Source organism: Thalassophryne amazonica, chromosome 15, assembly GCF_902500255.1.
Source record: "Thalassophryne amazonica chromosome 15, fThaAma1.1, whole genome shotgun sequence".
In the NCBI taxonomy this organism is placed as follows: domain Eukaryota; kingdom Metazoa; phylum Chordata; class Actinopteri; order Batrachoidiformes; family Batrachoididae; genus Thalassophryne; species Thalassophryne amazonica.
In genome coordinates this window covers 11,811,490-11,827,389 of record NC_047117.1, presented here as the reverse complement: position 1 = coordinate 11,827,389, position 15,900 = coordinate 11,811,490, and the positions used below count along the sequence as shown (strand labels likewise).

Here is a 15,900-nt window from a genome sequence, read left to right as displayed (position 1 = left end):
GTTGAGATGGTCCCACCAAAGACAGACTAAAATGCCAACACTGCCTCCATGTGGACAACAGGAGGAGTGATACGCCTCTTGTGGGTCAGGATTGTGTTCACTCTGTCTTGTGTTGGACAGGAATTGTTTTTTGAGTGGCACAAATAATTTGTGTGGTATCTTAAACCTCCTAACCCCCCTAATTATGGGGTGCTGTTAGTAGAATTTCGAGGGGAAAAATTAATTTGCTCCATTTTGAAATAACATTGTAACATAACAAAATGTGGAATGGATGGGTGTGTGTGTGTGTTGTTTTACATTTTGTAGGCATTCATGGAAGATGTAGGCCGTCAGAGGACTACAAAATATATCAGCCACAGGTGCATATTCAAAACATGTCAGAACTTTTACATTAATGTTACATGAAGTAAAATCCATTTGTTCTGAATGTCAGTCTGCTCTTTTCTGGCAGGTGTGTGGGTGCGAGTAACCACCTGCAAATGTTTGCTAAGGAGCAAGAACGCAAAGACCTCTTCACTTCTGCACCACAAACATTCGACACTTTGCCCACCTCCCCTGAAACACCAACACCTTCACAGTCTTTGGTGCATAAAAGCACTGAATCTTTAGACAATGAGCTTCAGAAAGATGGAATTGGAGATGCAGAAGATGGACAGACATGTGGTAATGGAGAACCTAGTGTTGAATGCTTGACTGTAGACAAAGTAATGGCTAAAGTGGTAAGAAAAACACCAGGGAAGGAAGGCTGTGTAAAAACCAAACAGGCAAAATGTGAGAAGACCGGCACACATCTTACACCTCCTGAAGGTGAGTACTAAACAGTCTGAACAGATGTCACATAAACAGCACTTTGCCTATAAGCAAAATTCCACAACATGCTGACCTGCGATGTTTCCCTAATTGCCTGCTATAAATGATTTGTGATGACAAATCAGGTGCAACAGGAGCCTTTACCATACAGGAGGATAACAGACCATCAGGCTTAGAGTCAGTTCCTGCAGCCGGTAAGGAATGTTGCTGGACAGTTTTAAACCCTTTGTGCCTCAAGCAGCTTTTATGTCGCTCCCGTCACATTTTTGCCCCTTTTTTTTTTTTATCCCCCTGGTGTGAATATAGTGGGGGGATATAGCGATCAGACTGTTTGTTAAATATATAATAAGTTTATTTGGTGAGTTATTTTCATAACTTCTGTGGCCCCGTATATTCAGTTTGATAAAATTTAATAACATGTCGGTTCTTCAGTTCATCAGACTGGGGTGCTCAGCACGTCTGCTAAACCAGCAGACGATGATGTGGTGGTTATGGAAGATGTCCAGCAGGTAAGCTCCAGAGGTTAGTTTCCTTCAGCGACTGTTGGGTGAAATCAGTATTGTGGATGTTGTCAAATGTAACTGCATCACCTGTTTTCTGTCTTTTTTTGGAGGAGGGTACAAGTGGTGAAGCATCAAGAAGCCATACGTGCACTCCCAAGCAGGAGAATGTGACGTACCGCGTCTTGAAACGGAAGAACCTGATTATTGAAGCTGTCCGCAACTACAAAATTATAGAGAGTCTCTTCCAGTCAGTTGGTCTTAAATATTAAAACCACTCATTTAAACCAGCCTATTGCCAAGTGAGAAAGAGAGCACGCATGAAAGTGTTGGAGTTTTCCCCTGCCCCCTCCAGGTTACAGAAGTTGATCGGTGATGCAGAGAAGCAGGATGGGTACAGCTCAAAGTGCTGCAAGAAGACAATTCTGCGTCACATTCAGAGCCTGGCTCGAGAAGGTTTGGTAAAGTTGTACACTACCACAGTCATACAAGATGGAATCAGCAAGAAGGTATGCACAAACACCACAGCATGACATCTTTTCATTTCTGTTGTTTTGTCATCAGATTCTGTTATTATTTCTAGTGAGATCAAAGTACTTTAGTGGAATAAAAAAGGACAGAAAAGCAGTGCGACTAAGAGGAGATACTGAGTTGTGTGGTACCTTCCTGTGGTCCATATGATAAGCTCTTGTTGATCTTTTTTCCTGTAGCACTTTGAGATTTTTATTAATGAAAGGTGCATTATAAAAAAAATTATTATTATTATTATAATTATGAGTATTACAGACGGAGACTTGCAGTGAGTTTTCCACGGTGTGTTTGTCAATTTTGCTCATGTAGGTTGAGATGGTTGTTCATCCATCCATTCAGCCCAATGATGACATAGTGAAGAAAGCCATCGAACAAGTCCGCTACAAAATCACTACCTCCACCTCTTCTGTACAGTAAGAGCAGCAAATTACTTTTAAAAAAGTAATGTATGCAAGCGTAAATAAGATGTAATTGTAGTTCAGTATTTTTTTGTATAGAATAGAGCCTTTATTGTCATTGTACATATATACATACAATTAATTTTTTCCTCTGCATTTAATCCGTCCTAATTACAGTTAGAAATTATCCAAGCACTAGGAGCAGTGGGCAGCCACAGTCAGCATATCAATTTCAATATGTTCACACTTTGTGAAGAATAAATTAATCCACCTTTTAAACTCCTTTGAATTAGAATCAGTCTCAGACTTTGTTTTAACATGTTAAAACTATTACAGTAAACATATAAATTGTCTGTCACTGATACAGAACACCCAAGAAGAAAATCACATCAGTAATAGATAAGAACAGAACTCAAAAAAGTAAAGTAATAAATACTGATCACTGAGCACGATGGTGACCACGTGGTTAATTGCATTTGTTTCCAGAGCAGGAGGTTCCTGATTCAAGGTCACCTCCATTCTCCATGTTGCACCAGGAAGGGTATCTGGCATAAAAACGTGTGCCAAATCAATTTGCAGATTCACCTCGGATCTGCTGTGGTGTCCCCCAGTGAAAACAATGGACAAGCCGAAGGGACTTAATTAAATACTGCTTATTAAAAAGGAAATAGATGTGCAATTTAAAAAGACAACAATCAGAATGAAACAATCAACAGTCAGAGTTAAACTAGTCAAATGCATCAATAGAATATGGTTTTAAGTCATTGAACTATTCAGCTGTGAAACCTTTTTAAAATGATTTTTCTTTTGTAATCTGATCTGTCCAAATTACAGTGAGACAGTATGTGTAGCAGACTCATTCAGCCATCAACACTGAGTCAGAGTAGCACTTTTTCTTTGCCTCAGATGATCTTTGAGGAGGGAAACCTCACACACAGGAGACACACAAACTGTCACCTTATGCAAATGTGGTCAGAGTGAGATTTACACACAGCATCATTCAGATGTGCCATGATAACCAATAGAGCCTGAACGATATATCGGCCGGCCGATATTATCAGCTGATATAAGCCCTTTTCAAAGTACTCACTATCGGCCGAAATTTTGCCGATAGAACACCGATAATTTCTCATAAACAGAACAGTTACTGAAATAATGTTTGTGTCAGCAATGTAAAATGTCCTTGCACCGTTTGTCCAGTAGATGGAGCGCTGACTCCATTCAACTGAGAGCTGCTTACACCCCTGCTTAAATGTGTTCATCCCGTAGTTCGCCGTCACACTGCACTGATCGGCTGACAAAAGCATACAAGTAAGTTTATAAGGATCTATATCCTTATCCTGAACCTATATCTAAGTTGCAGCAACAAGAGGTACAAGATCAGATGTATTTCACAACTCTTTTTAAGGATATGTATTTGCTAATTTCACGAAGGTTTAATTCTTGATTGCATTTTTTGAACTTGAAAATTCTTCTCTGTTATAAAGTTAATCAATATGAGGACAAAGCTTCAGCTTTTAGCTCATACCTTTTTTGTTAAGGGTCCAAAAAGGAACATTTTATTCATTTAAAAAAATAATAATATCGGCTGATTTATCGGCTATCGGCAAATCAGTCGATTTATCGATTATCAGCATTTTTTTTCATCCAAATATCGTTATCGGCATCAGCCTCAAAAAATCCATATCGGTCGGGCTCTAATAACCAATACATCCCTGGAGAAATATAAGGCCACCCACAAAACATGTTAATCCAGTATTTTGCAAAAAAACAAAAAAACAAAAAAAAAACCCTTCCATCTCTGTCTCCTTAAAATGTTTGTGCTGTGCTTCTTTTTTTTTCACTTTTCTTCCTGTGTCACAGTCAGCAGCAGGCTGATGACCAAGCCAAAGAACAAAGAAATGTCGCAGAGGAAATACGTACCAGCACCAACAAGGCCCAAACGCGCACGCGTGAAAAGAAAGCAGCGAGCATGAGCGACAGAGCCTTCAACCCCATACGAGGTTCTGTGTGACTGCAAACTGTAGCTGACAGAATGAAAAGGCATTTAGCACTGCTCTTGGTTATTTTCTAAACAGAATTGTTTTGCTGCCTGTTTGTTGGTGCATCAGACTTACATAGACATGCATCTTTTCTTATGAATTCATACACACAAATGAGAAATCTGAAAATTTTCTGGATCTTTGTCCCACATTCTTTGTTGACTTCTTTTTATTACATGTGATGTATTGAACGAAGATCAGAATTCCATTGCTTGTTCTAGTCATTGTCTAATTTATTTATTTTTAATTTTTTTCTCTTTTATATCTGTTTTTACAGTTCAAGGAATCAGTAAGACTTTGGGGTTCCAGCCTAAAATGCATCGCCTGGGTGTTGTTCATAGCTTCCTCTGGTATGTTATATACGGGCACCCTCTGAAAGACACCATCACAGAGCCTCACTCGCCCAGCCAAACACCAGGGGACTCTAATGATGGTGATCCCGCTGAACACTCAGACACGTTTGAAAAAGACGGTGTCTCAAATACAGGGGGCAGTAACGACACTCACAGCCCCATCGTCACAGACAGACAACCACAGACGTCTGAAAATGGCTGCATGGGCATTCTGGATCCACAACCTGCAAATTCTGCACTTTCTAACATGGATACAACATCACTGGATGGTGAAGAGGAGATGCTGAAGGAAGAATCCAATACAACTGACTCTCATCTTTCAAATTTAAAAGGTGAGGGGGGGTGCTTATCTCTGTAGTGTAAATTTAAAGCCCCGGTCACACGGCACTAATTGAAGGACACCAAAGCCATTACGAAACAAGAAAACTGGACTTGTGTTGACTTTCAGATACATCGTTTAACCGTCGTCCAGCTTCGTTCCTGCAGCTGTCACTTCCGCAGAATTTTCAAACTGTGTAAAAATGTGAACGAATCCTGGCATCAACCTCAATTCGTCCATATTCCATTTTGCTTTGTGTCTTGATGGTTCCTCATCATTTGCGTAGTTCCCGTACCGTCAGCTTTCTGTTTGATTGTTGTCCAACTTCGTCCAACCTCCAGTCTCTCTCTCTTTCTCTCTCTCTCTCCAGTCTCTCAGTGTCTCTGGCTGTGACGTGTGTGCTCGCACACATTGTCAAGACAACGCAGCTGCAGGTGGCTGTGGACAGCACAGACTCGCTCCAGAAATAATCACATGCTGGTGCTTCATTTTGATTTTGTTTAAAGCATCAAGGTCGACGTTCGCTTCGTTTTTCTTTAGTTAGTTTCAGTTTCATTTTGGTCTTTAATGCGCTCTGCACTCGCAGGCTTTTCGGTGATGGGAGAAGTCTAGGCTCATTCGTCCACTTTTTCTCAATGATTTGTGACTTTGGGACTGTTTTTCCTTTGTTCAGAGAACGCCATGTGACTGGGCCCTAAGATTAGCGATTATTATCTTAATATTTTTACACCTTCCTTTTTGTTTTTCTTTTCTTTTTAAACTTTATAATCTTGTTTTTTTGTCTTCTATCCTCTCTGCTCTCTGACTAATCTTTTTTTTTCTCTTTTTGTTGTGGCTCCTGTTTGTATTTCAGTGTATTGTGAGGAAGATTCTTGGAAGAAATTCATTCCTCCTCTCCGACCACACAGAGACTGTGGCGACGGCTGGGCTCTTATTAATGACCTGATCGTTTGCCTGCCTCTCTCCATCTTCCTACAGATCATACAGATCACGTACAAGGTCAACCTTTTATTTTATTTCTTTTAAGGGAATCAACTGAAATTCTTCCTATTGTGAGTAAAATCTTTCCCTAATGGTGCAGATCAGTTCAGCCAGTCAGCAGCTGACAGAGCTAATCTGCTCTGATTAGTTCTAGAACAAATGGAAAATGTGCAGTATGTTGGGTCCAGAGGACCAGGATTGTGAAACGCTGAGTTACAGTGTGATTCTGCATTCTGTCAAACCTGCACCACGACTACACATCGTAACATCAAATATGAACACATGATGTACCAACTCATGAAGGGTTTGGGTAAGAGAGATCATCCAGTGTGTGTGCTTGTGTCCACAGGTTGACGGACTGGATGAGTATCTGAACCACCCTGTGAAGCAGCACTATCTTCTGAGGGTTCTGCCTGCCAAAATAAGAATGCAGCTGTTTCATAAACGGTACCTTTTCATTTACTCTTGTTTCAATTCAACACGTTGATGTAAAGCTAACAGTGTTTTTTTTTTTTAGGAAATACCTCTTCTCTTTTTATGAGAACTTGCAGAGATTAGTATACATGGGACTGCTGCACTTTGGCCCTGTGGCGAAATTTCAGGAGAAAGACCAGGTAATCATTAAATTTTACAAAAATCAATCAATCATTGCAAAATGACTATGCCATAAATAAATGAAAAAAATCAAGGCAGTTACCACAGTAATCATGGCAGAGTAGCATGTACCTGATAGATGGACGTGCCCTAGTTGCTGGAGGTTTGGGGAAAAAAATTATTCTTAGTTATATCTTGATGTGGACAATTCTGAATCGATTCATAAATGTCAAAAGTCTATTTTGTAAATATTAATTGCAGGGGTGGGAGTGTGGGTGCTGGTCACTTTTAACATTTTGTACCGCACATATGGCTGAGCTGATTAAGAATGTACTATTATTACTACTGCCCATATGCCTCTTTGGCATGTAGGGCAGCAAGAAAGGAACTATAGTGAATTTACCTGCAATATATTCTTTATGTGTTTGTTTTTCCTTGATAAAGAATACATTGGAAGTAAATTCATTATGCATTACAAATACTCTGTTTAGAAATGTATCAAGAAGTCACACAGTGAGGAAAAAACAAATCCTGTATAGAAAAAAAATGCATCAATCAGCATTTTATAATCGTATCGCAGCCCTCTGAATCATAATCAGATCCAATCGCGAGGTTCCACAGTTTCCCACTTAATGATATGCTACCTTCTCCTCTCTGCAAAGTCTCACTGCATCTTTAAACAAGCCACAGTTCAGGAACCTTCAGAGGAAGAGGTCATTCTTTCCTGCCACCACAGTGGAACAGTTTCCCCGCAGAAACAACAAGCACCAAAAACAAAAGTTCAGTTATGAAGTCAATAACTTCCTCAGTGACTTCTGATAGCACGAGGCTAGGAGGTCAAGGAGGACAGGACAGCTGCTCTGCTGCAGGAAGCAACTGATATTTAAGTAAACAAAACAAAAAAAGTAGTCACGTGATTGTAGTTGTCATTGTCATGTGCTTGGCTACAAATATAGAAAAGGGTAGTCAAAGTGCATTGCTACAACAGGCATTTTTTTCTTAGTTTGCATATATGAGTAAAAGTTTGGAAGCAGGATGATGGCACATTTCATCATTGAAAAATATCCAAACTGTCATTTTAACTATGTATTTATTTAAGAAAAAAAAAAAAGCATATGTGTGTACCTTCAGGAAATCCCACTTTCAATTTAATTCAGTTCAAAGGCACAACAGGGAAATGTCAAACATACATTATTAAAATTTAAGCAGTTCTCCTCTAAGATGTGGACATGTCTACCTAACTCTTTCCACATTTCTGTGCTTGTCCAGGGTTTAGTGTACCTGAAGCGCAATGCCACAGTTGTTGACACCACCAGTGCGGAGCCTCACTATTGTTTGGTCACAGAGTCACCTGACAATCCATTTGTGAGGCGGTATTACACATTTAACACTGCTAAAGATGTGGAAAGCTACTGGTTTGACCTGATGTGTGTCTGCCTCAATACACCACTGGGTCCGTGTCCACAAGACAGACTCTCATAGAAAATTACAGTTTTCATGATTATTGCAATATCATATTTAGGCTGTGTTTACAATGTCGTGTATCTTTGTGCTTTCAGGGCTAGTCCGAGGGAAGAGAGGCGAAAGTGAGGAGGAAGCAGACCCTTCCGGTGTGCGTGACCGCTCTGTGTTCCCAGCGTTGGCATATCTGTTGAAGTAAGATTTCTATGAATACAGCCAGTTTTCTTCAGACAAGTTAGGGGATGGATATATGAACATTTCCACATCAATGAATATGTCTTGGACTTCATTGACATCCATCATTAAGAAATACAAAACAGTATGGTACTGTCTGTTAAATCTGTCAGGAGTAGGCAGTTCTCAAAACCGGAGTGATCATGCAAGAGGGAGATGAGTGAGGAAAGCCACCAAGACACACAGATAACTTTGAAGAAGTTGCAGGCTTCTGTGGGTGCAGTTGGCGAAATTGTGCATAATGCAAGTTCAAATGAGTTTTGGAACTTAAATTGTTTTTTTTTTTTTTTTAAGTAACATAACTTCACAAAAATATTTGGAGGATGTTTCACCATTTCAGATTTGGATTAGTAATACATTGCATTCTTATTCCTTCTTATGAGTTAGATAATGTATCTGTAAAGTTATGTTTATTATAGCTGTAACATCTTGTCATAATCTTATTTCAGTGTGCAACAACACACATTGACATGCAGTGACAGGCAGTGTTTTTGAATAGGTTGTGCAATGTTCACGACTAGTTCATGCAAGTGGCACGAAATTAATGCGTGGCAGAAATTTTAAACATTTCAAAATTTCTTTGCGCACTGGCACGCAGCCTGACACAGCTCACGCACATTTTACAACAGTTTCTGATGAGTTAACTCCCACAAGATTGCGTGCCAGCGCGGGCACCAAATTCATGCAAGTGTCAAGTTGCCTTAATATGTGTATTGTTGAAGAAGATGACAACACTCTGTGCAGTAATTGTGATGACATTTTGCAAGTCAGGCATCATTTTCTCTTTATTAATATTCGTACTGTAGTTGGGTTGAATTAAAGCATGGGATGAGTTTGGGACCCACGTATAATTTGTCGGCTGTCTTACCTTTTTGTCACACTAATGGAAAGTGATCTGTACTGACACACAGGGGCAGTAAAGTGGTGTGTGACGATGGGAGCATACCAGGAGACGGTAAAGGAGCGGGAGGTCTGGACGCAGAATTTTTTGCTCATCTGAAACGGAACTGGTTTTGGACAAGTCACTTACATGTTGACGTATGTTATAGTTCTTCATACACATGAATGCATCTGTATTGTAATGCAGACAGTTAATGTTAAGCCTAACTGTTAAATCTTTGTCAATCTGTGCACAACTGTGTGTGTTTCCAGAATCCAAATGATGCAGTGACAACTGACATCAAAACTAAACTAAGGACCCGCGTGAGTCAAAGCAATCTCAAGAACTACTTTAAACCTGGTGAGTCACCTTTGACTTATCAGGCTGTGAGGAAACAGTATTGTTTGTTTTAAACCAGGAGTTAAGTAATAATTCTGTAAGATTAAAGTGAGATGGTTTGTGCAGTAACGGCCTTGAATACCTCACAGTTTGTACAAGCTGCTTTTTTTTGTTCTGACTCCCTGCTACACCCACAACAAAGTACAGATGTTCAACTTAAGAAATGTAGTGCATTCAGGATTGTCAGTCCATCATCACCCGCTGAACTACTTCAGTTGGACACCCCCTGCATGGTGATGCCTGTGTTAAGAACAGGTGTCTTGGGGAGAGGAGACCTCTTTCCCCTACATCATAATGTACATTGCATGGTGTAACATGGATATTGTTACAAGCACAAAGATGTGTATTGGTGTATGCACTTACACATTTTCACCTGAGCAAAGCTGGAGTAGCTAATACAGAAATATGACTACACACTCGCTTATGGCAAAAGTCCACCAGACTTCCACAAAGTCTTTGCCTGAGATAGAGATGCACGTCTCTGTTGTTGAAAGCCCAAATAAGAGCAGCCAAAACATTGTTTTGGCTGCTCTTATATATATAAAAAAAAAAAAGGTACAGCTGTGCTTCTTAAAGGACCCGCCTGCTAAGATACACAGGGATTTTATGTGCACACAATATATACAATTTGTTTCCATGGTTTGATCAATTTGAGCACATAAATGATACTTTTGTCCATTGGAAAGACTGCTGATGGCTTGTGTACATTTCTCTTTGAGCAAACTAAATCTGTTTTGTTCATAAATGAATTTCCACATTTGTTACACACAGACACCCAATAAAAACTTCTCTCACACTTTGTGCGCATGAACTAATCAAATGTGTGCGTAATTGTTTTTTGTGCACACATGAGAATTTTTTGTTGTTGTCGTTTCTCTCACACAGTGGAGTGTTGCATTGGCCTCAGATGGGAAACCTGTGTAGTGCTGTGCACATTATGTAGCTCCTGCTTGTGCTTCGCTGCACAGATTTGGGGCACAATGTAAAGTGTTTGCTCTGTTTTCTGTATTGCATTGATGTGGTTCTGCGTTACATCTGTAAGGCACAAGTGCACCATGTCATCATGGATTGAGTGGCCAGCCTTAGTCTGTGCCTTCACACGTTGCTCTTCTCATTCACATTCAGCACTGCCTAATCATTAGGTAATTGGAACATTTTCCACAATGTTTATATGCTGTCCCTGGTAAATAATCTCATCCATCTTTGAAAGTCTGGGTAAAGTTTTTTTTTTTTAATTCTGTGACCACAAAATTATACACACAGAATATATTTGTTATTGGTTCAAAAGCTAGTTTTTGTTATGTAGTTTACTTGAGGCTTTGTCCTCCAACATTCTGAAAATGGGACATCTTGTGTTCTAGCTGGTTTTCTCCATATTTGCTACTAAAAAGTCACTTTAAGTTTACTGCCATATGTATCTACAAATTGTGTTTGTGTGTGTCTCCAACAGGAGAACTAACTTCATCCATGTATGTGACTGCCAATAAAATGCAGCTCAGAGAAGAAACTGTTGAGGTTTGACCCTTTTTAGGATTTAACCCCATTACAATTTAAATTAGTTGGTAAGGTGCGCTGATGGCTCAGTTTTTAACAGCTGAATAAAGACAACATTAAGGGCCCCTTCACACACAGTACAAATGTGGCTGAATTGCGCACGAAGCAGTAATCGTATGCAATGTGTAAAATCAGAGCTGCCCTCAATGCCTTGTACACCTGTTGCCACAACTGTTTGCACACACCAGCAGCTGAAAGACAGAGTGTGCCCTGTGAGAGCCCATTGAAACCTCTCGCGGCAGGTGTCGGCCAAATTCCAGGTGACACACACGAACATCTAACGAGGCTCACTTGGCACTTAAAAAATGTGTGGCCATTCGCGCTGTTAGCACGAAAACAGTGAGTAGATGATCACTTTTGAGCTGGTGGTGAAATTTTTCTAAGTGCTCCCACGAGTGTGGCATTGCAAAACAGCAATGCACATGTGGCGTGCCAGAGTGTCGGCTCCCCCAGCAACACATGCTGTATGTGTGAATTGTGCGTGTTTTGCCCCCCCATCCGTAACATATGTGGCGGATGTATTGTGGATGGGGTGGAGGGGATAACTAAATAGCAGTAAAAATAACTAAAAATAAATGATCACATAACAGAGGAACAGAGTGACATGGTATGTGCTCTGAACTGACAGGGGGCGTGTCCGCTGACAGCCGCAGCTGTTGATATCTCTGGTTCTGGACGTCATGGCTGGGGAACACGTACCGTTTTTGGACGGGAATGAACTTACAACTGTCCACTGTGACACACGTGTCTGCTTGCTGCCCTCACGTGGACATACATAAATACATATATCGCTGTTGCGACGGGCTGCATCGAGCGAGCGCACATCGCGCATATTGACAGACTGTCCCAGGTGAAACAGACTGTCAGATCATAACACGCAGCAGGCTATCTGAATGTCACGTCACCCATGTGAGCTCTGTTCCATATGACGTGGTGTCTGTCCTAGGACGCGCCGTCCACAAGACACTCGTGTCGGGCTGGACACGTGTGCGGGGCTGGCCGGACACACCAGGCCAGTAGATGTGGACATGATAAGAGCGCCCTGCTTCATTCACGTCATTTCATGACTGTACGTCTGTGACCATGGGTCATCTACAGAGGAACAGATGGTTCATACTTGTATTGTTTGCTCGATAAGAGGGATTCAATAAAATGTGGTGTGTTTTTTTTTTTGTGTGTGTGTGTGTAGTTTTATTTTTTTTTTAAATACATCTATCTCCTTGATGATTTCAGGCATTTTTCCGCACCTTTTATAGGACAGCGATGGTAGTGCAGTGGTAAAATTTCTGGCTGGCAATCAGAACTTTTGCAAATTTCAGGTTTGAATCCCGTGGGTGGCATGTATTTTTTTTATTTTTTTTTCACAGCAGCTGGGCGGTGTCATTAGACATGCTGCAGCTGGTCGCACTATGTTCCCACTGCGGCTTGTGCACGAAACTGTCGAAATCGTTTACGCCTGCCCGACTATGTCTCCCTCCCGATGTTGGCTCGATGTTTTCATGGTTCGCTCATACGAGCTGTTTCGCCGTGATTCACCCTGCTTTGTACATATTCGTACTATGTGTGAAGGGGCCCTAAGGTATGATTAGTATCTCCATCTTTCTCTACTCAGATTTATTCTGATGGAATGTGGATCAAAGTGCCTGGTCTCCAGTCATAAATCATAAGTTTTTTGGTTCCATTATTATCGTATGATGTACTAATGAGCATAGCTGGTAGATGTTTTCAAGAAGGTGAAATTACTTTTTCATGCTTCATCTCAAATTAATTGCAACATACGAGGTCTGTTAGAAAAGTATCAGACCTTTTTATTTTTTGCAAAAACCATATGGATTTGAATCACGTGTGATTGCATCAGCCAAGCTTGGACCTTCGTGCGCATGCGTGAGTTTTTTCACGCCTGTCGGTTGCGTCATTCGCCAGTGAGCAGGCTTTGTGTGAGCAGTGGTCCACCCCTCTCGTCGGATTTTTATTGCAAATAAATGTCTGAACGATTTGGAGCTTTGCTGCATCAATTTTTTTCCAGAAACTGTGAGAAACCTCCAGGTGGACACCATTCGGAAAATTCAGATGGCTTTCAGGGACCATTTTATGGGGATTACACAGATTAAGGAGTGCTCCAGCCGGTTTAAAGACCGCCCACAGCGTCTGAGAGCAGGGCGCACTCCGAGCGCCAATCGACAGGCTGACACCCCGCTGAAACAACCAGATCATTTCCAACGTGAAGGCTTTGTTGATCCGGGACGTCGTCTGACTTCCACAAAAAAGGCATAAGGCGTGGACATCAGCACTTTTTCGGCACATTCCACTGTTACAGGAATTTTTTTCATGGAAAAAGAAGCGGACGGATGCGCCACCGTGCCGCTCATGGCGCGCGACAAAACCACCTCCGTATTGGTCTCACAGGACGGCTTTGAGATGGATTTCAGGTGGCTTTTTAGTCGTGTGACTATCCGAGAAATTGTGCATGAGCTGGACATGCCCCAACATGTCCTGTGAGGCTTCATCATGGCGTTGCTTTGCGCCATGCGGCTCCACCGCGACACGCAGAATTCCTCCGCATGTCTGTCTCAATGTGCCGAAAAAGTGCTGATGTCCACGTCTTCCGCAATTTCTGCTAGTCAGAGGATGCCCCGGATAAAACACAGCGTCCAGTTTAGAAATGAAGGGCACATTCCACTGTTACAGGAGTTTTTGTCATGGAAAGAGAAGCGGAGGAATTCACTCACGCATGCGCCCAAAGGTTCAAACTTGGCTGATGCAATCACACGTGATTCAAATTCATATGGTTTTTGCAAAAAATAAAAAGGTCCGATACTTTTCTAACAGGCCTCGTATAGTTTTGGTTCAGGTATGTTTTTTTGGTTGTGGCCCGTTTCCTGTTAAATCCACAAGAAAGAAGGAGAAAAAGTAGAACACTGTAAAGTCGTAACATGCTGAGTTTAATGTTTGAAAACCAATTGCCTTGTTTTCTCCAAATAAATTTAGACAAAAAGCCAAGTTAAATTAATACTGTTGGGTGAATTAACCTCAGTTAAATGAGCTAATCAGTAAGTTTCCCAACTTTTTAACAATTGTTCTGTATGTTCATGTAGCTACAAATGTTTTATGTGTGTTTGCATGTTAGTCTGTTACAGTTAATAAGGAATGATGTAGTTTTTTTTTTATTATAAACCAGATGGGTATAGAGCCCGCTACAAGAAATCAGCAGGTGGTCGGAGGAAAACGACAAAAGAGGAAAAGAAGCAAAAAGGAGGTGGTCAAGGTCCCACGCAAGAAGAAGAAAGGTTAAAAATGTTTTACTACAATGTCTATGATTGTACATTTTTTTCTTTCTTTTTTGTAATGTGTAATGTCTGTGTGTGCACAGGGCCCAAGATACGCACCGCTCCCCACGATGAGGCGGACCACCAAGCTTTGAAGATGATGACCAAACGTAGAGTTTCCTGGTCTGTGCAGGAGGATGCCCTGATGATCCTCTGCAGTGTGGCGTCATACCTACTCAACACCAAGGTGTGTATATATAACACCAACGGAATTGTTAAAAAGTCTCAACAATGACTTTTTTTTTTCTGCGTAAGCTGAAAGAATTTACTCTGAACAAGAATATTGTCTTAAATTTTTATCACAGCTGCATTGAAAGTCTTCTTACAAATGCTATAACTGCATGGTTTGGAAATGCCACAGCTAAAGAAAGGAAGGCTTTGAATAGAGTGGTTCGTTCAGCCAGTAGAACTATTGGTGTGGAACTGTCTGTCCTGGAGGATATTTACAAAAAAAGGCTTAAGTCCCGGGCTTTGGCTATTACTAAAGATCTCCTGCATCCTGCCAGGGACCTGTTTGAGCTTCTTCCTTCGGGTAGGCGCAATCGGTCTATTAAATGTGGGACATCACGTTATAGAAAAAGTTTATTCCTACAAGCCGTGGCAATGATCAACACTCTTTGATTAGTTTTAAATGTATCTTAAATTATTTTGTGGCTTTGTTGTTTTTATGGCATTTTTTATGTTCTTTTATGTCTTTTTATTGTTTGTGTATGTCTTGCTAGTGCACGTTTGAGCTCCTTGCACCATTTTTCCAATGTGGTTTTAATACTGCAAATGGTAAATAAACTTGAACTTGATATACACACACGTGCGCATGCATGCACACACACACGCTACTTAGCATTTTGAGAGGGGTATTGTACTTTTTTCTTTTGTTTTTTTTTTTTTTTTTTTTTTTTTTTTTTTTTATAAAGGAAGAACAACTTCACACACAATTAAAAGGGGACATGATCAAGCCCCAAACTCCATTGTTGGAAAATGAAGCCAAAGTGGAAGTGAAAAATCTTGCAATTTTTTGAATGGTCATTTAAGGTTGTCTTCAATAGTGACTCCACACAGGTTAAAATCTCCCATTTTTAAGCAGAAATCAACATTTATTGCTTGTGGGGAGGTGATGGTGTAGTGGTTAAGCAGTGGGCTTGAGACAAGAGGATCCTTGATTCAAACCCCCATCTGGCCGGAAAATCACTAAGGGCTCTTGGGCAAGGTCCTTAATCCCCAAGTTCCTCCCTTTTTGTAGTGAGCGCCTTACATGGCAGCACCCTGACATCGGTGTGTGAGTGTGTATGTGAATGGGTGAATGTGAGGCATTACTGTAAAGCACTTTTGGTTTCTGTTTCAGATGGAAAAGCGCTATATAAATGCAGTCCATTTACCTCTATCGCTACTTTCTCTAATTGTGTCAGCTATGCAGTGGGTGATTTTTAACTCATCAGTTTAGGCTATTTTAAGCAATAAATTTATGAATAATTAGGGTTATGGTTGCTTTGAGTGACAGCTGTGTTCCAGCGAGCTGCA

At 40.8% G+C, this 15,900-nt stretch overlaps 1 protein-coding gene across 1 annotated transcript in view; it reads left to right on the top strand.

Annotated features, from left to right (window-relative positions):
• Window positions 1-15,900, top strand: part of LOC117525643 (general transcription factor 3C polypeptide 1-like) — a 55,987-nt gene that overhangs the window by 18,676 nt on the left and 21,411 nt on the right. The window contains 19 exon segments of the mRNA XM_034187549.1: window positions 307-359; window positions 452-807; window positions 936-1,004; window positions 1,243-1,319; window positions 1,424-1,560; window positions 1,666-1,819; window positions 2,151-2,254; window positions 4,103-4,242; window positions 4,559-4,966; window positions 5,807-5,952; window positions 6,284-6,381; window positions 6,452-6,548; window positions 7,798-7,981; window positions 8,088-8,184; window positions 9,135-9,261; window positions 9,376-9,463; window positions 10,953-11,017; window positions 14,235-14,343; window positions 14,427-14,569. Of these exon segments, the coding sequence (XP_034043440.1) occupies window positions 307-359; window positions 452-807; window positions 936-1,004; window positions 1,243-1,319; window positions 1,424-1,560; window positions 1,666-1,819; window positions 2,151-2,254; window positions 4,103-4,242; window positions 4,559-4,966; window positions 5,807-5,952; window positions 6,284-6,381; window positions 6,452-6,548; window positions 7,798-7,981; window positions 8,088-8,184; window positions 9,135-9,261; window positions 9,376-9,463; window positions 10,953-11,017; window positions 14,235-14,343; window positions 14,427-14,569 (2,652 nt within the window).